We start from the raw sequence: 26,279 nt of genomic DNA, 5'->3' as shown, positions 1-26,279 counted from the left end.
GGTAGGATCATGGATGCTGAAGAGTTCTATACTAGAACGAAACGGCCATCTAGTGCTTCCAGGTCTTCCATGATAGTCTAACTTCAATTGACTCATGATCTCAACTACTAAAATTACTATAGTATTCACAGAACCTATTATGATGTCAATAATCAGGTACAATGAGTGTAGACTGTTAATTGTAAACTGGTTTTATTCATAAATCTGATGTAGATTTCATAATATATCCATAGGAATGAATGCATTTCTATGTTTCTTGTTGTAATTGTAGTGATAGTTTATCTTTTTATATGTACTTCGTACACTTTTTCATTTGTTTCCCTTACTCTTCCAAACATCTTTACACATTCTACAGTTATTGTTAGTGTTTATCTATATGTGTTATTGATGTTGTCTAAAGACATAATGTTGAACTTGAACATATTCTCAATTTCTGGCGTGCAATAGTTTTGCTGTGTTGTAGATTCTTAGTGTTTAACACTCACTAAGGATGTTGTATTCTTAAAGAGTTAGTAAGGGTGTTTCTAACTTATAATTCATTTTAACATTTTCCAATTTTCATCAAAATTACCTATGGCGAAGGCGAGATATCCGTCTATCAATTAAGGGATGAGTATTACTGCGCGTCAGTTCGTTCTGTTTTACTTTACGGCTGCAAAATGTGACCATTAAGCGTAGATACTCGTAAGCTACTAGTATTTGATCATATATGTCTTAGAAATATTGCTTACATCTACCGGGATCACTGGGTAAGTAATAGTGAGGTTAGACGAAGAGTATAAGGGAATGATAATAAATGAGTTGATGAGGTTGTCAATGTTTATCACGTGTTGCGTATACCTGGACACCGATTGCCACGACGCTCAATGCTGACTAGTGTTGGGGATGGTTGGAAGAAAGTCAGGGGCGGCCAAACCAAAACGTGGCACTAGTGCTTCAAGTCACTAACGTCTAGTCTGAGCCATGTTAGTAGATGCAGACTTCTTGATTGGGATCCATGCGACTATCATAACCAATGGTTGTAGACTGCGGAAATGTGTATACACCCTCTGTCTTCCCTTGAACTATAAGATTAAAATTGCTTCATATTTTTGTTTCTATGAACTAACTCTTTCTTCCTGTACTATATTTTTATATGCAATCTTTCTTTTATACATTACCATCATTGAAGTGACTACTTCTATGAATTTGGTGTTCATCTTGTTGTGCTAATGCGGTATGACAACTTGTGTCGATGCCTATATATGCCTGGTCTTACGTTGTAGCTGACTGACTTACTGAAAATTATAATAAATATGTTTATTATTATATTTTTCTTTCCTTTCATCTTCTGTTTTATAATTTATTCTATTGAAGAATAATAAATTTTAATTGTTACAGTAATGCTCTTGTTTTTTTTTGATACTCTCCATATCCATTGACCTAACCCTACCCATTTGTTTGAACATAATCTATTGGTGTGGCAACTCGAACTGATGTACGTACGTACGAAGCTCTACGTTGTTACTGACTGACTGATTATTGTCTTACAGCTATCAACATTTCTAATTCGTAATAACGAGTAGATCTTGTATGAATAGAGAATAATCAAAACTTATTTGAATAATACATTCATTCATTTTCTATGTTAATCATTATGTCCCAAATCTATCTAATATTCTTGATCGGAATGATCTGATTTATAGTCCATATAATCGATTGACTTTATCTCTGGTTCAATGTTAAATACTTACGATTACTAGACATATATTTTTCTAGTATGAAGTTCTTTCATATTAGAGATTTATGACCGCCTTATTAAAGGTTTCATAATTGAAATGTTCAACAGTTCTATTGAATATATATATATCACTTTGATATGTTCATCAATCTGAGTCAGCAGTTAACGCAATGAGTAAATAAATCAAATCAAATATGTTCACTCATTAATTCAAATAGTCATATACTCGCTATTATGTCTCAAATGCTGCTGTTATCTAAAACTTGTCAATAGATTTATCTTTATTTATTATTTATTTCAACACATAAATATTGGTACAAGAGGGCACCAAATATATATGCGCCACAACATATTTGTGTGTGTGGGGGGGGCTGTAATACTGTGCGGGTGCACAGACCGAAACAGGTGGTTTTCTTAGGAGGCCACACTTCAAGCCTTTGACCTAAATGTCTGGTCCACATGGCAGTGGAGCATCGTGAGGAGATGCATTCTCATGGTAGCCGGTGACCAACGATTGGTTCATACACCATTTGTTCACTCAGGATACTGGAGCCCATGTGCACCATTAGTTTGGGATCCGGTTAAAGCACCGGATATTTGCTTTTTGTCCTCTCATTTTTGTAAACAACACCTTCGCCACGAGAAGGCAGTGAGTAGGACTTCCCTGGCAGAGGCTGTATACGCGTGGCCATGTGAGAGAATTTCAAGAGGGAGGGCTGATCCACTCCACTCTCGGACATACTGGGGCATTTGGGGGCTATAGAGTTATCAGTTTATGGTATTGATGAATTCTATACTGATGCAATATAAATACACATTATTTGATTTGTTTTTAAATGATTATTGAATTGAAGTGAACTTGTGTGAATTGAAATATCAAAAAAAAATGGTTCAACTCTTCAACACTATACATTTTGAATGAAACTTCTTCTTTGAATAGAAATGGCTTACATTAAGTTATGAAATGTCAGAAAATCTACTTTTTTTTCTTATTCATCATTGGGATTTCTACAAATATATAACAATCTATCCGTACCCTGCTTCGATTTGGGCACCCGGGTAGTATCACAGCCTTCACATATATATCGAATGAGATTTGTGTAGCGCATATGTATTTGGTGCCTCGTTGTACCAATATCTATGTGTTAAAATAAAATAAATAACAATCTATCTAATGCTTAATTTATTCGAAATTATAAAAGCTATAAACCTTTTGTTGTTGTTGTTGTTGTTGTCTTTAGTCATTGTATTGTTCATTCATTTTCTATAACTTGGAATACATTGTATGTATGTATATAATTGTAGTTTTAAGAACTAGATACAACATATTCATGGTATATACCATTTCATCTGAAATAATTCTATGCTGTTTATTCATTTCTGATATACAGGATACTTTTATTGAGATTGATCGATTTGTTTTTTGGTAGTAGAAACTTCACATACCTCTTGTAGATCATCTTAGTTCAAACTTGCATTCATAAAGAATGTGATAATGATTGATTGTTCGCTTAGTCAGACTAGTAGATAGTCTGATAGGTATTAGTTATGAGTTATATATATCCCCTTATTCTTATTATTCACTTATTATTGATTGTTGTTGGATTGTGTCGGGTTTTTGGTATGGAAATATATTTACGTTCTAGTCAGGCTAATCACGTGTTCTTGATCATTTGGGTTGTGTTGAAGTCTTGTAGAATAGACACTGGAAGAGAGGGCACTAGATACACATGCGTCACACAAATCTCATTTGATTTGTGTGAGGGCTGTGATACTGTCTGGGTGCCCAAACCGAAGCAGGTGGTTTTCTTAGAAGGCTACACCCGGAGCCTTCGACCTAAGGGTCTGATCCCCAATGCAGTAGAGCATCGTAAAGAGATGCAGTCCCATGGTAGCCGGTGACCAACTATTGTTTCATAAGCCATTTATTCCCTTAGGATCTTGAAGCTAGCCCATTTGCAAAATTTGTTTTAAATCAGGGTTTTCCAACTCCCCTAGGTAGACTCTCAGTGTTCAAAAACCCGGTTGAAGTGCCGAACATTCGCTTTTCATCCTCTCAATTCCATAAACAACACCCCCGCCATGAGAATTCAGTGAGTAGGACTTTCCTGGCGGAGGCTGTATACTTGTGGCTATGTGAGAGCATTTCGAGAGGGAGAGCGAACTCCCCACTCTCGGTCATACCAGGGTATTTGGGGGCACACTGAAAGGGAATCTAGTGTAAATATTCATATAAGGTAAATTAACGTCCCATACGTGTAGTTGAAGAAAAACCGACCGGTATAACATAATCTAAAAAAATTTCGTTATTCTATTCCGACACTTTCAATAGTGGTGCATTCGATATACTCATCGTTCAAATTCAATATCCCCAGTTTTTGATTGGGCTTATAGTTTGTGAGATAAAGCATTCGTGGAAGAGTTTCCATATCATCGACCTGGGGGTTTTTTTTACAAAAAAATAGAAGATAGGTTATTTGTTTCCTATCATTAAATGTTAATTTTCCCTCTGTAATAAGATAACCTCAAGCATATTTTTTCCCTTTCACATGACCATGTTGTTTTCTGTCTTGGTGACTATCACTTTTAGTTCACTGATTTTCTTTCCTAAGGTCATGTTTTTATTGCTATATATATACACGTATACAGAGTTGTTTAATTTCAATTGTTCTATGTGAAACATCAAATTTTCTATACTGTTGTACTTCTTTTTGGGTTCTATCGTTGAGGGTTTGCTATTGGGGGAAGGGCATTGTGTGTGTGTGTGTGTGTGTGCTGCCTTATTGAGTTCATGATAGATTCTATTCGTAAGTTATCATAGATTGAACCAAGTAGAATTTTCAATGAATTCACTCGTTGTTGTTTCTTTTTTTCTTTTCCTCTTTATAATTTGACTAAGAATTAACTACATTTAAACTGTGTTGTTCTTTGTTTTGTTATGTATCTAATTTATATTTGCTTGTTTGTTTGTTTGTTTCTTGTAACAACGTGTTAATGATGTGATTTTTAATTGGAAATTTACTGCACAATTTTTTGTTTTGTTTTGCATTCACTACATGTTAACTATTTTTGGTGCTTTTTGTATTCCACCCATCCCCGCTCCCCCCCCTCACCTACTTTGCACACTTACCTTAATTATTTCAGTAATATTTTGATAAAGATAAACGAATTAAATGCGTTTGTTTATATATAATTTTTACTTACTAACTTACCATCTTCAGTTTTAGTTACATTTCATCTGTCTTATTAATTGTTTATTGTTTGTTTTATAGAAAAGACCGGAGTCGAACCGTGTTGCCTCGACCCTCCAACATCGAAAACTGTGGTCATAACTTCCGACATGCATAAATTGAAAGCTTCAACTATCACAACTCCATCATGTACAATATCATTATCACCATTATCCTCATCAATAATAACAACAACAACAACCTCATCTCCACTGACAGTTACAACGAGAATAATAAATTGGCAAACAACTACCTCATCATCACAATTTAAATCATCTGATGAACATCAATATGATCATCATACTTTTTATTATGGAAAGAATGAAAATCAAAAATTATGGAAACCACGTCGTTTACATTTTGTATTACGTCTCCCTATTATTGGAACTGATCCACATGTTTTATTAATACAAATCATTGAATTAATAAAACGTTATCAATGTTCTTATGAATTTCTTAGTTCATATCGTATACGTTGTACAAAATTAATGAATCCTTCTTCTTCTTCTTCTCCCCATCAATCCTCTCCTTGTTCAAATAATAATAATAATAATAATAATAATAATAATAATAATAACACTATTGATGATGTTGATGTTGACCAACAACTAGAACACTGTACACTAACAACATCACCTCAACAACACCATCCCCAGCAACAACAACAACAAAAACAGCCTCAATTGTCTTATCTCATTCATTTAAAACATAAAACTAATTTAATCATATGGGATATGGAAATATTTCAATTAGCTAAACCAATTAATTATGGTGTAAGATTTAAACGCATTTCAGGCAATCGTAATGCATTCAATATTATTATGAAATATTTTATTTTACATACTACTAATATAACTTAAATTCATATTTACTGAATCTATTCATGTGTATAACACTATGTATATGTATGTAGTTGTGTTGATTGTTCTCCCCCCTGTCTCTCTCCCTCTCTCTCTCTTTCCTACCTCTATCCGTTGACATATTCTAATTGATTATATGAATGTTTTAGTTCATGTAACCATGTCAACATTTACCACTTCGTTGTCCTTCTTCTTCTTCTTATTGTTGTTGTTGCTATGGCTGTTATTGTCAATATGATCATTACATTTAAGCTTCTTCTTCTGATACTATTGATCTCATATTTATTATTGTAACTAAGTAAATGATTATTTATTTCATATAAATAATATAATTTCTATCTTTTTTTTTTAAAAAAAATTAACTATTGAGTAATTCATTCATACTTTTAACCGAAATAAAAAAAAACAAAAAAGATAGAAAAAAGAAAACCAATATTATCAATGTGTGTTGTAGGTTATTTTGAAAAGAAAACCAACCATATTCATTTTGTTGTTGGCTTGTTTGCTTGTTTGTTTTACCATGTTCTTTCTTTCAAATAGAGTTTTTTTTTATTATTTTTTATTTTAAACAAATAAACATCGATCAATGATATTTTATTTGTTTATTTTTCTTTCTCTCTTTTTTCTTTTCTTTTTTCTTTGTTGTTGTCGTTGTTGTTGTTGTTGTTTTCTGTATAATATTATCATCATATATGTGTATTTATGTATATTGTTTTCTTTTTTCTCTTTAAATGATTCATTTTTCGCTAACTATCTTATTGTCATGTATATGGATGTGTTTAAAGTGTGTGTGTGTGTGTGTGAGTGTGATATCTTAGTTACAATTGATTTTCCACTATATCATTGTTCTTCCATAAGTTTGGTTTCCACTTCCCTCCCCCCTCCTTTTTTGTTCTTATCAGTTTGCTCATCTAACAACTGATTATTTATTTATTATTCATAATATAATTTGTAATTATGAGAATGTAATCATAGATTCATTCAACACATGATCTCATTATATGTCAGGTTTCTTATTATTATTATTATTATTGTTTGTTTTTCTTTTCATTGACCCCGGTCTTTATTAGTTGATTTGGTTTTTAATCTTTTGACCGTTACAATCACATATTTCCTTTTTAAAACAAAGAACAGAACTCTTGACTTCTGTGTTTGTTTGTTTCTTTGTGTGTGTGTGTGAATGTGTGCAACTATAGTTGTTTATCTGTGTAAACTTATTCCCATTGAAGAGTTCACAATATACACATAGATATGTGAATTAAAACTATCAATTTGTGTATTCTTTTCCCGCCTTATCAACTATATGGATCAGTTGAATAAACATGAATGTGTAGTAGTAGGATATAAACTTGTAACGATGATATACATTTCTGTTAAGTTTTATCATGTCATATAGTATATTTGCTTTGTATGCTATGGATAATTATTGAATTTATTCAATTCTCCTATTGTATGTTTTGAATGATTCTTTCAATTCCCCCTTTTTGTTTTTAATAATATCATTCTATAGGGGAATTATGTTTCATGTCTCTTGACTAGACTCCTTTGTATGTATCTATCTCTATCTATATTTATGTATGTATTATGTAACATGTATATGTGTGTGTGTGTATGTGTGACATTCTATAGTCATTTACTCATGATCATGCAAAGGTAACCTTTTTCATATTGTATGTAGGTAAATCTATGCTAATTCTATTGTTACATTATTTATTTTACTGTGTTTTACATTGTGAGTCGCTTTTGTGTGTGTATGTATGTGTGTGTGTGTGTTGTAGATCCGGTCATCGTTTTGTTCTTATTCGAATTACTTTTCTTTGTAAAACAATATTAGTTATGATATATATGTGTGTATTTTTTCAGACCATGTTGTTGCTAATATGCCACGTTCTCCTCCTCTGCCCCACCCCCCTTTATTCATCATTTTACTATTAACAGAATATTGAAAAAAACTTTTCAAAATGATAAAAATAAATAAAATCTGTTTCACATCGTTATTCTTTTTATGGTTTTTGTTTTTGTTTTATTGTTTTATTGTTTATTTTTCTTTATAAAATGATATTGAATTAATCATCATTTCATAAATACTATAATTAAGATTACATGAATATTTCCATAAGAAACAAACTATTCAAAATCATACAAGGGTATTTGGTGTTCATGTAACAAAAATATGTTGAGACGGCGGTTCATCAATATGTTGAAGGCTTCAATAAATAATATCCCGTAAATTCAGTATTTTAGGTAGGCTTAATCTCCTAGTAGAATTATGGATTTACTCGAGATTATTGAGAAGTCTGAACACCAGTGGTAGAGATAATTTATTGTTAATGATTAATAAAAATCCGTAAGTGTACAGCAAACAAGCACACGGTGAAGCCAAGTAGAAATGATGCACGGTGGAGATGGCTAGTAAGCCAACTCGCCTTTAGTCAAGCGTTACTCAATATTTATAGTCAGACAAAATAAAGCTACAGACATGTGATTAAATGGGATAAGAAGGGCACACACATATACGCTCATATAAAAACAGTCTAGATTGATAAGCGAATAAATAACAAGGTCAAAGTATGGCTCAAGTACAATGAATAGAATGGGATGTCCGAAAACTAGAATAAGGTATATGGGCCTAGCATAATAACAGACACTACAACTATCAGTCGGTCAGTAACAACGTAGAAATTCATATTCGAGTTGCCACACCACATTAGCACAGAGATGCAGTTTGCGATTCAAATCCCGTAGTGCAAGATGTAGTAAAATTATAAGCTGTAATCAGAAAAATTAGGGTTTGAAGATGTTATTCAAGGAGTATAATACAGTGAAATTTATTTAGAAAGAAAAAAAGGAAAGGGACATGAAGAATTCAGAAGATTAGAATTTTGGAGAACACAAAGAATGGATGAACCTGCTCACATCATTTCAAACGAGTTTGAGTCATGCCACTCAAGGTCTTTAACCATCGGTTGTTATCGTCTCGCAGATCCCAACAGGGTAGTCTACACCTACCAACATGGCTCAGTCCACTTGTCAGTAGTGACTTCATGGATTTGTGCCATGTTTTGATCTGTTCTCCCTTAGCTTTCTTTCAACCTACTCATACACCATAAGACATCGTGCGTCAAGGCAGTCGTTGGTTGGGAATGCATAACCCAGCTGTCTCAACTCATGAAGTTTCTCTACTTCATCAATGGATTTGCCATCCTTACCTAGAACCCGTTTCCTAACAACTGCATTACTTACGCGATGGTCCCAGGATACACGAGCAATGTTTCGGAGACACCTATGATCAAATACTAGTAACCTACGAATATCCTCTCACCGGCCATGTTTCACTGCCGTAAAGCAGGTCGAAACGAACTGCTGCGCAGTAAACCCATCCTTTGCTTGATAGACGGAAATCTCGCCTACTCCATAAATGACGCAAGTTGGTAAAAGCTAGTCGAGCCTTCTGTATCCATGCTGAGATTTCGTCACACATCAGACCACAAGGGCTGATGAGACTTCCAAGATAAGTGAAGCGGTCGACACACTCAACTACTTCACTCCCTATCATTAGTTCAGGTGTCGATGCGACCCAATCCTGAAGCAACATTTTGCATTTCGAGGGAGAGAATCGCATCCCGAACATGCTTGCATTGTTGCTTAGAGTGGTCAGAAGACTCTGCATTTTGTCAGCGTCTTCACCAAATAGAATTATGTCATCGGCATATTCTAAGTCAACAAGTGAACCTCCCAGTAGAAGTTCAACCCCTGGAAATCTCGACGAGAAAAGTGTTATCTCTAAAAGTACGTCGACCACAAAGTTGAACAAGAATGGGGAGAGTGGACAGCCCTGACGAACACCACTTGAGGTAATCAATTCTGATGACAGTTCGCCATAAGCTCTCACTCTACCAGTTGTGTTCGAGTAGAGAGCCTTTATAAGGTTAATGTACTTCTTTGGTACTCCTTTCACTGTCGAACACTGCCATAGAACCTCACGATCAACAGAGTCGAATGCCGCCTTAAGGCCGAGAAATACTATCATTGTGGGGCGTCTGAATGTGTGTCTGTGTTCTAGAACCTGACGTAGTGTGAATATTTGGTCTATACAACCAAGTCCAGATCGGAAACCAATCTGATTTTCTCCAGTCTGCTCTTCACGAGCTTTGGTTAGGCGTCGAAGTATTAATGAAGCTAATATTTTAGACACTATAATAGTCAAACTGATTCCTCTGTGATTGTCACAAGAGGACTTTTGTCCTTTCTTATAGACTGGCACAATCAGTGATTGAGACCAGTCAGATGGGATTGCGTCCAGTTCCCAAATTCTACCTAAGACTTCGGTTAATCTCATTGCTAATACTGGACCACCATCCTTAAAAATCTCAGGAGTGAACCTGTCAGTTCCTGCTGCTCTTCCTCGCTTCAGATTTCCTATAGCTTTCTCAACTTTGTAAACAGTCGGGTTCCTAATACCGATTTCGTTAATAAGTCTGAACAATTGTCTGATATTACCTATTGCCGCTGCCTTTTCCATCTCTCTTGCTTTCGCTACACACCACTGTTCACGATCATTGCGTAGACTTCTTGTCAGCTTGCGCTTAAGCTGACTCTGCCCTTTATTATGTTCAGAGCCAGATGAGATGAGTTTTCGAGCATCTATCAGTGCGGTAGATGCTGATGAGATCCATTGTTTCTCCCTAACCTTGTGGTTTACCGTACTAGCAGATGTCACTGCCGTTCCCACAGCTTTTTGGATATCATTCCATGGCTGCCTAACTCTTTTCCTAGTTGTTCCGGAAATATATTCTCAGATTGACTATCATTAGGTAGGGCCCAAAGGGGTTTCCTTGTGGAGTCTTTCCTACGTCCAGTAAGACGCAGACAAATACGCGCTGGCACAGAGCATGATCTGAATCTAAGCATGTTCTCCACAACGAGCGACAGTCTTCTATCGAGCCCCTCCATCGGTGGCTGATAGCGATGTGATCTATTTGGGTCCAAAGTTGGGACGAATTAGGGGGTCATCATGTTAAAAGATGTTTTTCCTTATGCTTAAAGTTAGTATTTTCAAGGAACAGGCGGTTATCTGAGCATAGCTGCAACAGACGGTCGCCATTATCTGTTCTATGAGCAGCAACCGCATAAGATCCACCCATATGTCTTTCGCTTAGTTCACCTACTTGAGCATTAAAGTCACCAGCCACTATTACTACACCAGAGCGCTTAGCTTTTCGGAGAAGGTCCGAAAGCTTTCTGTAAAACTCATCTTTTACATCGTTTGAGCTGCAGTCAGTGGGAGAGTAGGCGAGGACGACGAAGAGGCGACGACGAGTGTCTGTATCTATCACATAATATAGTACCTAAGCTAGTAGTTAGGGGTACTTCCCGGCACTGAATAGATGCAGAATGCTGTGCTTCTGTACAGGAGGGATCGTTTGCTTGGGCGGCAGCCTTAGCAGGGAGATCAAGAACCGGTAAGGTAACTGCATTCACTTGGATACGTGACAGAGCATCAGGCTCAGGCACTGTGAGAAGGACGAATAATACCAGAAGCTATTAAACTGTCGTACTCGCGTTCAACGAAAGCTAATTTTTCTGGTGCTAGTCGGCGAACTTTTGCCATGACTGGGGGGGGGGCGCGGGTGACTATGTGATGTTGCACACGATGGGATCCCCTCCAGAGGTTTAGTTAATCGGGGGAATTTCTCGAATAAAGCGTTGAATATATCATCACGTGAATCAGACACACCTGTGATTAGATACGCGTTTGTCTGAGCTTTAAATCACATGAATGTTCCGTTCGACAAAATACCGATTAGCTGCAGCTTACATGAATCGACTAGCAATTCATAGTGCTGTAGAAAATCGATAACGAGTATGGTTGTGGGAACATCGACAATGATGAACGTCCACAGATACTGTCGTCGGTTGCTCAGGTTGATCTTAAGGTGTCGTGTATCATAGATAGGAATAACTAAGCCATTCGCAGCGCGTATTCAAAACATTGTAGCTTGAGACTTACTCTAAAGAATCGGTACGACAAAAACTTGGGCACCTGTATCTACTAGGTACGTGGCGTTAGTGCAATAAACCTGAACGTGTCTTCGGTGGTGTCATCAATGCTGTCAGGACGCAAACAGCTTGGTACTCGAAGCCATTGTAATCGTGAACGCTGATTAAAGGAGTATAAGGAAATGTGATTGAGACACAAGTAATGATGCGTACTCGATCGACACAAAAATGTATGTGAAATCAAATAAGCTCAGATACGATTGAATTACATGGACGAAAGGAGAAATGACTGACTTTAAAGAAGTATGGTCGAAATAAAACTCAAGAAAGCAGGTTTTTTCTATCCCTTACAAATTGCAGCAGGTAGAAGCCGCTCAGAAAAACTTATCGCAATGCTAGTTCTGTTTCTTGCAGAGAAAACAGCAACCTGATCACCCAAGTCGTCAAAAATCATCCAGAATCTCATATGCATGTGATGTGACTGCGATTGCTACTCCAGTGAAAACAGATAGATGGGTACAAATCAAGAACGGCAAATGATCTATTGTCGTCAAAGAAGAGCCAGTTTCCCAATAAGTAGTTGAAAAGTCAAAGGCTGATCATAATGATAAGTCAGTCGTCTCTCATAAGGTGAAGGAGAGTGAAAACTCATAACGCGCATCAAGCAAGATATTGGGTTACCAAAAGTTCTGCTTAGTCTGCTAATGCCTTAAGATATTTCTGACGTCGCCCTGCCGAATGTCTATACACTACGCAGCCAAAGGGGCTTGAAGTGAGATTTAAATCTCTTATCGAAAGGGATCTAACACTGTGGAACGAATATAAACTAAATGCGTCAGGAATTTTTGTCCGTAAAGTTTTGCCACTTGCGCACCGTATAAAAAGGATGAGAAGTTGAAGAAAAACCAATATCGAAGTTCGATTCTAGAGAGTATGACCTTGGGAATGCGAAGTTTCGGGTAGTGAGGCTCATACAGGAAGTGAAGCCGAAGCGGTTTCGATGGTCTTCGGATCTGTCTTACAAATGCGCAGAGCTTTCCCAACAAGCGATCAAAGCTAGGTGTACAGATAGACTAAATTAGGCTGAATGTAGTCTCAGTCACATAGTCTTGGCTGATGCAGTCTATAGAGTGTGAGGGACTTGATTTTGAGGATTTTACGTTTTTGAGAGAGACGTTTAGTTGGCTTACACCTTACATTTCGCACTCGGAAATCCTTGACTGTCATTGGTTGACAGCTTTTTATAGTACGCCTATTTTGTGGCTCTCCCAATGGCGTTTTTTTCATTGTATAAATAAGCTTGATTTGTGAGCTTAGTGACCTTATATTTTCTGGGTGCTTGTAGAATGCATTCTCTACATCTCATTAAGATTTCTTGATCTAGTTATCAGGACCGTGTACAACGGATTAGAATAGCCTATCGTATCACTGTACCTTTTACCTTCATTCGTTCACCGAGCAGGTGAATTCCTAATAGCATTCAACTACATCAATAACATATCCCGTGAAAGTGAGACGTGTAAACTAATTAGTTGCCACTTGCAAGGGAAACGACAAGGGCAGCTGATTGACTTTGTTTGCCACTGTTCAAACTGTGAAGTGAATGAGGTCGTAGTAGACCGTCTCAACACTTTATCATCAAGTGGTCGATGTTCAATTTTAGGAGACTTTAATGCACCCATGGTAGACTGGAAAAATGTGATGAGTGAATTGTCAGAAAATTCTTTTGAACAGACAGTGGTTGATGCGGCTATCACATATGTCCTAAAGAAACATATGAAAGAAGAAACGGGGGAATACCATCACTACATTTCATTCGCCGTTTAACAACGTGATCAGTGATCGCTAGTGGGGGAAGGTGGTGAATATCAAAGACATCCTCACAGTGGTGGGTGAGGACGAGGTTCATCAGTGACGGATCATGTTGCAAATCAATATGTGTCGGTTTTGTGATACATTGTACTAGTGCACACTGAATACCAGTTGATAAAATGTCGCTATCGAAACCACTACCTGGAACTGTAAGCTCTATCCAGTTGATATGCTGTGCGTTGAAGTCTCCAATGATGAGACAACATCCTGCCATACTCCAAGAACAGATGTGTCTTAAGAAAAGTCATCAGCAAGGCAACACGGACTACAGTTTATTCCCCCTATAGTCACCAACCCGTTTCTAGATTTATCCTTACAACATGCTCCCTCACGTGTACCGCTAACATGAGCCTCCGATATGATTGACTGTATGCGAAAGTGATCCCTAACGTATAACATTATGCCTCCCCTTGCGACTTAAAACTCTATCACTTCTAATACAGATATAGCCTACAATGATGGGAGAACAGTCTATATCCTAAAATAGAGCCTTTGACGGTCACCCGGCTCACTCGAGGAAAGGATTCTAAGCATCTAAATCACCCGAGGCTTCTCCGAGTAACACTTAAGAATGCTACCGACGTAGAGGACGTCTTGCTAGCAAGTCACTTGCTGAAATCAGATGGTAACGTAAGAATATTGCCCGACATACCGTACTCTGAGCGCAATATCATACGAAACGTCCCTAAAGAATCTCGCGAGAAGTTTTTCCGCTGAAGAAACATAATTGTCCAAGGTATACCGGAAAATGCAGACCCTACTCAATCAAATTCTGACATCAGGGAATGGAAATTCATCAAACAGTCCTTGAGGCTCAAACACATACTGACTCAGCATGTGACGAGACTAGCCAAGAAGGACGGTGATCTTAGACCCCGTCTAATGAAGATAACCTTCCCATCTTCCCACATGGCGGCTGCAGTTCTGGAAGCACTTCGTGCTAATAGACATCGATTGCCACCTGGAATCCACATGCACCCGGATAGGCCATACGAAGTTAGGACCAAGAACAAAGGCAAGTTGGAGCTGACCATTCCACTTGTGGACTGTCTAAACGATAAAAAACGTGTAAAGGACAGGGCCTACCACCTCGGCAAACCTCACATAGGTGAGCTACCTGTCCATTCACATAAGGTTCATACAGAAAAACAGGACGAAGCTCACGCGTTCCAAATTGAAAGCATAAACTGCTTATATATGAACGCCGCGAGTCTACCAAACAAACTGGATGAACTACGTGAACTTAGCAACGCTAATAAGGCCCATCTGATAGGAATATCTGCAACCTGGATATCTTCTCAGTTCTCGGACCAAGAGTTAGCATTACCTGGGATGACTTTGTTCCGCAACGACAGAAAAACAGGAATTGGGGGCGGAGTAGCCATATACATAAGCTCTTGCTTGGAGGTGCACCAGATTCACAACCTCGAGTTTAACAATCTTGAGGAATCCATATGGTGCTCTGTAAGATTGTCTAGTACTTCGAGGTGTCTAGTCGGAGTCATTTACATGAAGCCAACTGCCGACACCGAGTACGATAGTCGTATGCTGGAAGGACTATCCCGCTCTACCCGTTTCGGTTTCACACACATCCTGATTCTAGGGGACTTTAATCTCCCTAGAGTCAACTTCGCGGAACACACGTACACTGGAGGTGACAACTCAACTGAAGCTCGGTTCTTCAACCTCATCGATAACTTGGGCTTATATGAAAATGTGAGGTCGGCAACTCGTTGGAGAAACAGTCAGACACCATCGCGCTTAGACTGTGTATTCACTAACGAAGAATTCCTAGTCGACAACCTCTCAATCCTGGCTCCTCTGGGAAAGGGCGACCATGCCGTCATAGCCTTCAGTTTTGTCATCAAAACTAAGCTAAGGTATCCCAACAATAATTTGCGTTGGAATTTTAAACGGCTGAATGTGCCAGCTCTACATGACTATCTACAACAGGTGGTTTGAGATGTTCACCCTCAACTCGATGTGGATGGTCATTGGGACTTCTTACTGCACACGCTCTTATGTGCTACTGACCATTCAGTTCTTCAAACGGTTTCCAAAAGCTGCAAGCCACCTACAGTAATCAAAAACCGTACCCTTCGCCTGCTAAGCCGCAAAAGGTACTGTTGGGCGGAATACAAACAAACTAATAATGATGGAGCGTATAGGCAATATAAACATATCAGGAACATATGCACGAAGGCTATAAGAGAAGACAGGCTTCAGTACCAAACAAAGCTTATGGACAAATTCGCCTCTAACCCTAGAAGCCTATTCCGTTAGGCAGCCTCTCTTCGTCAAGCCAAAACAGGAGTTTCTCAACTGCTAGGTCTTAACGGCCCGACCAACAACGATGGCGACGCCGCTAACCTTCTGGCGGTGTAGAATTATGGTCTACCATGATATTAGTACTGCTCTAACAATAGACCTAATCCTAAAATTGTAGATTTGTCATGATATAACTGCCTAATCTATAAGATCTTACGTGGAAGTCACATCATCGACTACACCAACTCACCGTATCGTAACAACTACCAATACATGATGAAGAACAAGCTTAGGCTAGAGAAAGAACAATATATTCAATATGAATAGGAGATATAAGATAACAGCCAGCAGGGACCACGCCTGCATGGCCGAGCCATGTCACTCGATCAACTCCCGTCCATTCAATTCATTGTTCGCGCCTTCTCCATTGTTAGGTATTTATCCGCGTTAAATATTGAATATCTATTTTCTGAGTAGTCTCGTGTTCAGCTTTGTGGATTGTGCGGTTATTGTTCAATGCCACTACACTACTCTCCCACCAGAATCAACGTGATGTTGGTTCGATACCGAATTGGATGGGATCGTCGTGCGTTGAAGGTTACCAAGACTAGGAAGAATCCTCCGGGTATTGGTAAGCTGAAAGATAAATCAAATAGAAAGCGGCAGCATCTGGTCGGGAAATACATGTAATAATTTTAAAATATCTGCCTTCATGCTTAAAACGCTTGAAATGAAAATTTGGGTGAAGATTATTTCAGCTATAAAAAATGGGGTTACAATAATAATAATAAAACGATGCGTGTTAATAGCCGTTGGTTAATAACATAACGTATAGGTAGTAAGTATTTTGTGTTTAGAAATATTAAAGTGATGAATATTGTAGAAATTTTAATATTGGTATTAGTTTTGGTTTAAATTATGAAATCAAATAACGATTATGCCGGTAAGTTGTCCATATGAGTTGAATTCCAATTGCATCTGTATTAGTAGGCTAGCTGAAGGAACAAAAGTATACCGTGGAGAAGAATTCCAACTAGTGTTCCAGTTAGTTTGATACGGTTTATTTAGTTACCCCGACCGTTGTTGCTACTTTGACGTGGTGGTCGGGCTTGCCTATCGTGATGAAGCAACCGAGCTATACTAGCTGGAACAACCGTTCCTCAAGGTCCTACCATGTCAGACAGGTCGGTTGAAGAGCGGTAAGACTAAAAGCAACAAACCCAAGGTCCGAAGGTGAAGTCGTACTGCTGACTGTACAGAGGTGTGACAGCAGTAAGGTGTTTCCTTCAGACAACCAGCATGACAGCGATGCTGCCCTCCCACAAGGAGGGGTGGGGTTAGAAAAGGTCGACCCTAAAAATGAACACCTCGCCTTATCACACGGATATCCGTCTCCGGCGGTAAGGTCTCAATAAGTACGGAGCTAACACAAAAATTACCCATAACAAGGTCGTGTGTGACCGACCTCAAGCAGTTGTCCCTTGGGCACTGCGGTCACGCTCTCAGGTCACTGAGACCACCTTTAATCCAAATTCCTTTTCAGGTAAATCCAGAAGAACCCTTCCACGGTGTGGGCAACCGGGAAGTGAAAACCGCCCTCATACCTCTAACAGCACTCAAGACCACTGTATTCATAATCAACCTCCCTCTTCAATTCCTATTATTCCTCCTACATCGACTTTCAACTTTAAATTTCCTCTCTCGGCTTCCACCTCAAGTGTCACCATAGCCAACGATTCTAGTGCGCAAATTACTGTCCCAGGTCTACTGAAACCTCGCTCCAAACTACACATTGGAGCCTTCAACGTACGCACCCTATGTCAAATCGGTCAGCAGGCTTCCTTGGCTAAAACCCTAGAGTCTCTTACCATTGACGTGTGCTGTGTCTCCGAAACACGCATACAGGATTCCAATGTGGTCATTCACTTGACCTCACCTCGGCAAAACGGAGAGCCAACGAGGTACACCCTTCGTGTATCTGGTGACCCGATGGCAAGTTCTCGTGGACTGGCAGGTGAAGGCATAACACTAAGCATGAGGGCCGAACAAGCACTGCTAGAGTGGATCCCCGTCAACAGTCGTCTATGTGCTGTTCGGCTGAACGGCTACGTAAGAACTCGGAAGGATAGGGACACATGTCGTTGCCTTTTTACGTCGTTTCTGCCTACGCTCATATATTTTGTATGCAAAGTGAATGTAAAGAACAGAGCAAAATGACGCGAGGAAGATGGCAAGCTCCGTTTTAATTAAGACTCAGTATTTATAGGCAGACAAAATAAACTACAGACATGTGATGAATCATGGATATGAAATGTACACACATATACGCTCATGTGAAAATAGTCAAGGCTAATAAGCGAATAATTGACAAGGTCAAAATATGGCTCATGTAAAATGAATAAAATAGGATGTCCGGAAGTTAGAATAAAGGTATATGGGCTTGCCATAATAACTGACACTACAAGATGATGTGAAAGATGAATTTTACAGAAAGCTGTCCGAACTTCTTCAGAAAGCTAAACGCTCAGACATAGTACTCATAGGAGGTGATTTTAATGCTCAGATAGGTAGCTTAAACCAAACAGAAAGGCATTTAGGTGGATATTTTAGCATTCCGGCACAGCGAACAGATAATGGTGATCGTCTGCTGCAACTGTGTTCAGACAATCGCTTATTTTTAGCAAACACAAATTTTAAGCATAAGGTGAGACATCGTCTAACATGGCGACCGCCTGCACCAAACCAACGATGGACTCAAATAGACCATATTGCCATCAGTCATCGTTGGAGAGGGCCGGTAGAAGATTGTCGCTCATTCTGGAGTACCTGCTTGGACTCCGACCATGCCCTAATACGGGCACGCATCTGCTTGCGCCTCACTGGACGCAAAAAAGCCACAGTAAAAAGACCCATTAGAACCGAACTGAGTAGCGAGGAAACCAAAAGTAGGTTCCAGGAACAACTGAGGTCACGATTAGGTTGTTCTGAAGACGAGGCTGACCCAGATGTTGCTTGGAATGAAATACAGGCAGCTGTGGAAACAGCAGTGACATCTATTAGTGACTTAAACCACAGAGTTGCAAGGAACCAGTGGATTTCTTCAAGGTCTGTCACACTGATGGATTCTCGCAAACTCGTCCCATCAGGTTCTGAACATGATGAAGAGCGAAAACAAATCAGATCTAGGTTAAGAAAAAGCCTAAGAAACGACCGTGAGCAGTGGTGGGCAATGAAAGCAAAAGAGATGGAAAAGGCGGCGACTATAGGGAACACAAGACAGCTTTACAGACTAATAGAAGAAACTGGAATTAATAAGTCAAGTGTGAGATAATATCGGAAAAAGACGATACACTCATCTGCTCCAAGTCCAGGCGTCTAGAACGATGGGCCGAACACTTTAGGGAACAGTTCAGCTGACCTCCAGCTTTCCTACAACTACCCTCCATTCCCAGACTGTGTGAATGGAACAATGAAGTAGGTCCCCCGACTCTTGCTGAAGTTCAAAAGGCTATAGTTAATCTGAAACGAGGAAGGGCAGCTGGTCCAGATGGATTGGCTCCAGAGGTCTTTAAGGATGGTGGTCCAATTTTAGCGATTAGGTTGACTAATATTTTAGCTAAGATCTGGGAATTAGACTTTATCACATCTGACTGGTCGCAATCACTTATCGTCCCAATATATAAGAAAGGGTCAAAATCATCCTGTGACAATCACAGAGGGATTAGTTTAACAAACATAATATCTAAAATACTGGCCTCGATAATTATCAAACGCCTAACTAAGACTCGTGAACTACAAACTCGAGAGAACCAAGCTGGCTTTAGACCTGGTCGTGGCTGCATCGACCACATATTCACCATTCGTCAGGTTCTAGAACACAGGCATACCTGTAGTGGCATTGAACAATAACCGCACAATCCACAAAGCTGAACACGAGACTACTCAGAAAATAGATATTCAATATTTAACGCGGATAAATACCTAACAATGGAGAAGGCGCGAACAATGAATTGAATGGACTGGAGTTGATCAAGTGGCATGGCTCGTCCATGCAGGCGTGGTCCATCTCAGTGTTACTTTATATCTTCTATTCATATTAAATATATTGTTCTTTCTCTAGCCTAACCTTGTTCTACATCATGTATTGGTAATTGATACGATACAGTGAGTTGGTGTAGTCGATGGTACGACTTCCACGTAAGATCTAATAGATTAGGCAGTTATATCATGACAAATCGACAAGTTTAGGATTAGGTTTATTATTAGAGCAGTACTAATATCATAGTACACCATAATTCAACATACCTATCGGCGTCCGACGATGGTGGTATTTCTTGACTTAAAAGCAGCATTTGACTCGGTAGACCGCGAGACTCTGTGGCAGTGTCTGTCATTGAAAGGCGTACCTCAGAAGTACATAAACCTTGTGAAGGCTCTTTACTCGAACACTACTAGTCGAGTCAGAGCTTATGGCGAACTGTCATCTACTTTTGCAACTTCAAGTGGTGTCCGTCAAGGCTGTCCGCTTTCTCCATTTTTGTTTAACTTCATCATAGACCTATTGATGGAAATAACACTCTCGTCGACTGAATTCTCGGGTATTGATCTCCTTCCAGGAGGTCCACTTATCGACTTAGAATACGCAGATGACATAGTCCTGTTTGGTGAAGACGCTGACAAAATGCAGAGTCTTCTGGTAGCACTAAGCAACAATGCCAGAATGTTTGGGATGCGCTTCTCTCCCTCTAAATGCAAGTTGTTGCTTTAATAACTGGTCTGCATCAACACCTGAACTAAGGATAGGGAGTCAAACGCGTTGACAACTTCACTTATCTTGGAAGTCTGATCAGCCCTAATGGGTTGGTATCGGACGAAATCTCAGCACGGATTCGAAAAGCTCGTTTGGCTCTTGCCAACTTACGTCACCTATGGCGAAGGCGAGATATCCGTCTATCAATAAAAGGACGAGTATACTGCGCGGCAGTTCGTTCTGTTTTAATATACGGCAGCGAAACATGGCCCTTAAGAGTAGAAGACACCCGTAAGCTACTAGTATTTGACCACAGATGCCTTTGAAATATTGCTGGCATCTGCTGGGATCACCGGGTAAGTAATAGTGAGGTTAGACGCAGGGTATTAGGGAATGATGGTAAATCAGTTGATGAGGTTATGAATCTTCATCGACTGAGGTGGTTTGGCCACGTGTGACGTATGCCTGAACACCGATTACCACGACATGCAATGCTATCCGGTATTGGAAATGGTTGGAAGAAAGTTAAGGTCGGCCAAACCAAAACGTGGCATCAGTGCTTGAAGTCACTAACTTCTAGTCTGAGCCATGTTGGTAGATGCAGACTACTTGGTTGGGGTCCACGTGACTTTCGTAAGCAATGGTTGGAGACTCTTGGTGACATGGCTCAGAATCGATCACAATGGCGTCGGTGTATACACTCCCTGTCTTCCCTTAAACTAAAAGATTAAAATCACTTCATTCTTTCTGTCTACGAACTAATTCTTTCTTCCTATACTATATCCTTATTGCAACCTTTGACCTAACCACTCCTATGAATCCGGTGTTCATCTTGCTGTGCTAATGAGGTATGGCAACCTGGACCGATGCATACATGTGCCTGGTCCTACGTTGTAGCTGACTGACTGACTGAATTATTTAGTTACGGGGAGATTTTCTCAACCTCATTTTTACTTGACCGTGATAGAATTTAGTAATACTACTAATACACATGAATGGTTATCAAAATAAAATTTAAATACATGAGTGATGATTATATGAATTTTGGACAGATAGCTAGGAACAAATCGTTAAACATGAGTGTATTCGTAAGAGACATGCTCTAGACTCAATGTTCTGATCTGTGGCAGACTATTTATTTGTATTTATACTTGCCGGCTGATTGGGCATACAAGTTAGTTGCAAGTATGCAGTTTATTATAAGGCGGAATACGATTTAATTGAGATATAGTGATTATAAGTTATTAAAATCAGTTAAGCCTATGGGTCATATTACGAAGTGATGTGGTGCTGCAAGATATATTTAGCTAAATAAGTTTTTACAAGATGATTAATAGTGATTGATGCTCATGTGATTATCAGGGAGTACATAAGTGGTAACCAAGGGGAGTACACTCCCAACTCATGTCTATGATAATGGCTTCAACCTTAGTCAGTGTTGGGGTAAATTCGACATTGATGTTTTCAGTTTGCAGGAGATTTGCTCGACTGCTTATACTGATTATTTGCATGCATGATTGTGTCGCTAAACCATCAATAAGGCTGACAAGGTTTTGAGATATTTACTGAATGAGCAACTGATAGAGAAACATACTGTAATCATCTGTAGTGAATGAAGATAAAAGAAAAACAACACTAGTGATAATTATAAGTCAATTTGCTGACCAATTTTACTAGTAGTTTCCTTAATTTTATCAATCATATTACGTGATTGTCAAGTTATGACAATGCTTTATGACGATATCCTGAAACTATTAAATTTAACTAGTTATAGTGTTGATTGAGGATTAGCCAGTGGAAAAATAGGTATTTTTGCTTTAGGTGATTCGAAATTATTAGAAATTTATAACGTTAAAGAATCTGAGACGCCTAATTTAATTATAAATTTTAATTCAGAAATATTCGTTTAGTGTTAATTCTAGTAGGCTACAGAGTTTTGATTTTAAACGTTTGTTTGTCCAACAGCTACCTAGGGATCTAGTTATTTTACTAGTGCAGTTGATAGTACCTAAATTTTTAATTTTATTATCTAAACTATGTTCGCATTTTAGGCTGGTAATATGATAAACCAATCCATAAACCCAAATACGATTAGCAACAACGACTATGATGGGTTTACTGATAAATATTAAAGACGATTCAGATTATTTCTAAATTTAGAAGACATGAAGATATAGTGCAACGCGTGTGTGGATCGGGTTAACATGCAGGTTGTTGACGTATATGACAATTTAAAAATAATGAACATGACCAGGAAAAGTAAGTTTAGAGTCAAGACTGCTTATGAAACTTCAAGCAGGAATGTAACGCATTATAAACTTTCCATAAGAAATTCCTGCATTTAGCCTAGCGACACTGACAAATATATGGCACAAGCAATTGGAAAACATATACATGTTAAGTATAAAAAAATCACTAAGTAAAATAGTTAAACTCGCCTTGATTATTTTTGAAAATTAGATTATTCAGTGGACGACATATATAACGCCATTCGTGAGTAGTAATGATCCAAAAGCATCCAGAATAAAACATGCAGTATGGCAATCACTTTCAGGGTGCTTGATGCTGTTGAGGTTTTTGTCACTCGCTCGGATCAGAACAATCGAAAGAATCCAGATAATTGTGTGGTTGTCATTGAACGAGCCATCTGAAACTCACCGTATGTTTTTGCAGTAGCGTCATCCTTGTTGTTTGGCAATGGAACTCGAAAATATGAAATTAGGCAGGCAGTGGTCGGAAGGAAAGATATTACAGGATAGTGCATAGTTTAAAACAGAATGAGGTATTAAGTGAGGAAACACTGAGAATTAGATCCATATAACTGTTTATTCCTTGATTGCATTGTTAGTCAATGTATATTTAGGTTGTTTACAGGTCATATTTGCTAGACCTTGATGCTTAAACAAGTCTATGTTGCTGAAGCATGTAAATGCTATTAAGGCTTGTTGACGAATCATCGAAGCTAATTAGTTTATATAGACGACCAGTTTTAATTATCGATTGAACTAGTATGTCATGAGAACTAATCAATATAACATTACGATAATACATGTGAGCATCAATCAGAGGACTATCAGAATACTGGGTTAACATAAATATAAAATCGATCGAGAAGGTTAAAAGTGAAAATAAGGATTAATAATAAGAGGTTGCGTTTCTTTAGTCGGGATTACCAATGTAGAATTATGGTCTAACATGATATTAGTACTGCTCTAACAATAGACCTAATCCTAAAATTGTAGATTTGTCATGATATAACTGCCTAATCTATAAGATCTTACGTGGAAGTCACATCATCGACTACACCAACTCACCGTATCGTAACAACTACCAATACATGATGTAGAACAAGGTTAGGCTAGAGAAAGAACAATATATTTAATATGAATAGAAGATATAAAGTAACACTGAGATGGACCACGCCTGCATGGACGAGCCATGCCACTTGATCAACTCCAGTCCATTCAATTCATTGTTCGCGCCTTCTCCATTGTTAGGTATTTATCCGCGTTAAATATTGAATATCTATTTTCTGAGTAGTCTCGTGTTCAGCTTTTTGGATTGTGCGGTTATTGTTCAATGCCACTACAGCGGCACATTACTCTCAAACATTTCAACCGGCTGACATCAACTTTACTGACGACAGTTTCATCTGCAATTCCACAGGACTTTCTGAAGTGGACCTAAGCGCTGACTTGGTGTTCCGGAAATTGCAGCACTTAAGACTTGACACTTCTCCTGGCCCGGATATGGTTCATCCTGCCATTCTGAGGGAGGCAGCCTCAATCCTGGCAACGCCGCTTAGCGTGATGTTTTCACACTCGCTTAGCCGAGGAAAATTACCGGAAAATTGGAAGTTGGCTCACATCACACCAATTTTCAAAGGTGGTCGACGCAATGAACCTTCAAGTTATCGGCCGGTAGCTCTTCTGTCATTACCTTCAAAACTCATGGAGTCCCTGATATGCGACGGTTTAAACGACTATCTACTGTCCTTAAATTTCTTCTCACCTTAACAGCATGGTTTCAGGAAGGGTTACTCTTGTATAACCAACCTGCTGACTGCGGTTGACAGATGGACAAGCATCCTCGATTGCAAGGGAAAGGTTGATGTCATTTACCTTGATTTCTCAAAAGCTTTTGATAAGGTTAACCACTTGTGTCTTATCAACAAGCTCAAACGACTAGGTATCAAACCACCTCTAATCGATTGGCTTACTTCATACCTAAAAAATCGACACTTTAAGGTTAGGGTTAATTCCACTTTATCTCAGGCTATGGAATGTCCTTGTGGGGTCCCCCAGGGCTTAGTACTAGGGCCTCTTCTCTTCTTGATCTACATAAATGATCTTCCTCAACAGGTAACGTCAGACTTATTACTTTTTGCCGACGACGTGAAACTTTGGAGAGAGATACGCAACCAAGACGATACACAGGCACTTCAGGAGGATCTGACGCGACTTCAAAGTTGGGCAGACGATAACGGACTTACCTTTAACACTTCAAAGTGTAAAGTAGTCCATCTGCGACATGTCGCAAACTACAGTTACAACTTAGGAAACTCCTCTCTAGTAGTATCCCAAGTCGAAAAAGATTTAGGAGTCCTGGTGCCCCATGACTTAAAGTCTTACGCTAACTGTGACAAAAATGCCTTCCGAGCAAACCTTGCACTGGTAACGTTGAGGCGCATTTTTGGCCAGTTTGACGGAAGAACTTTCCATATAATCTTCAATAGTTTCATCCGTCCCCATTTAGAGTACGGAAACATAGTACTCCCACCCTCACTCCAAAAGGACAAGGTCACTTTGGAGCGCATCCAACGGCGAGCCACGAAATCAGTTCGAGGACTCAAATCTAAGCCTTACGAAGCACGCCTCCGTTCACTAGATTTTTACCCATTAGAATATAGGCGTCTTAGAGGTGATTTATTAATGGCTTATAGTATTCTTAACACTTCTGGACATCCTCTTAAACACCTACTTAAGCTTAGTTCGAATAATAACCTAAGGGGTAACACCCAGAAACTGGAAACACAACATAGCAAGACGGAATGTAGACACAACTTCTACTCCTTAAGAGTTATCAAAAGCTGGAATTCGCTGCCGGCCGGGCTAGTCCAAGCGACTTCTCAGGAGTCCTTCAAGAGGCAACTTGACCTATTCTTAAGAACCAAGGACAGCATCACACTATGATTTACCAATTTCTTTTCCTCTTTTATTGTTAACATACCTAGGTTCCTGCCTGGAGGATTTCGTGATCCTCTGCTACTAGACAGGGAAGCCTGTAAAGCGAAAGCTTCTTCTATTCCGTCCACAACCATTTGAACAATTTGAATCCCTTTCTCCACAAGGGACAAGCAATATGGTTGTCCACATTTATGAGCAGGGCTGGCCATCTTGAAAGTAAACTAAAACGGTCACACAAATAGGATATGTAAAAGAATTCTTAAACCTTAACTAAATAAATCAAGTAAAAGTCGACCAAGTATGCTACAATTCAACAAATACACAAAAGCAGAAACTAAACATTCAATACAATATCAGTTTACCTGGAGTAGATACAATAAATAGTAAACAGTA

General features: G+C 38.8%; 2 protein-coding genes across 2 annotated transcripts in view; both read left to right on the top strand.

Moving 5' to 3' along the window:
* Window positions 1-9,314, top strand: part of SIK3_1 (SIK kinase 3) — a 95,050-nt gene extending 85,736 nt beyond the window's left edge. The window contains exon 17 of the mRNA XM_051207983.1: window positions 4,993-9,314. Within this exon, the coding sequence (XP_051072903.1) occupies window positions 4,993-5,810 (818 nt within the window). The 3' untranslated portion in view covers window positions 5,811-9,314. The remainder of the gene's footprint in view (window positions 1-4,992) is intronic.
* A 4,388-nt stretch (window positions 9,315-13,702) lies between these two features.
* On the top strand, window positions 13,703-24,535 carry MS3_00000019 (uncharacterized protein). Its single transcript, XM_051207954.1, has one exon. The coding sequence runs from the start codon at window positions 14,565-14,567 to the stop codon at window positions 15,642-15,644; it is 1,080 nt and encodes a 359-aa protein (XP_051072902.1). The 5' UTR covers window positions 13,703-14,564; the 3' UTR covers window positions 15,645-24,535.
* The last annotated feature ends 1,744 nt before the right edge of the window (window positions 24,536-26,279 follow it).

This window comes from Schistosoma haematobium, chromosome 1, assembly GCF_000699445.3.
Source record: "Schistosoma haematobium chromosome 1, whole genome shotgun sequence".
Lineage (NCBI taxonomy): Eukaryota > Metazoa > Platyhelminthes > Trematoda > Strigeidida > Schistosomatidae > Schistosoma > Schistosoma haematobium.
Note: the sequence above shows the minus strand (reverse complement) of the source record. Positions and strands in the feature narration are given on the sequence as shown.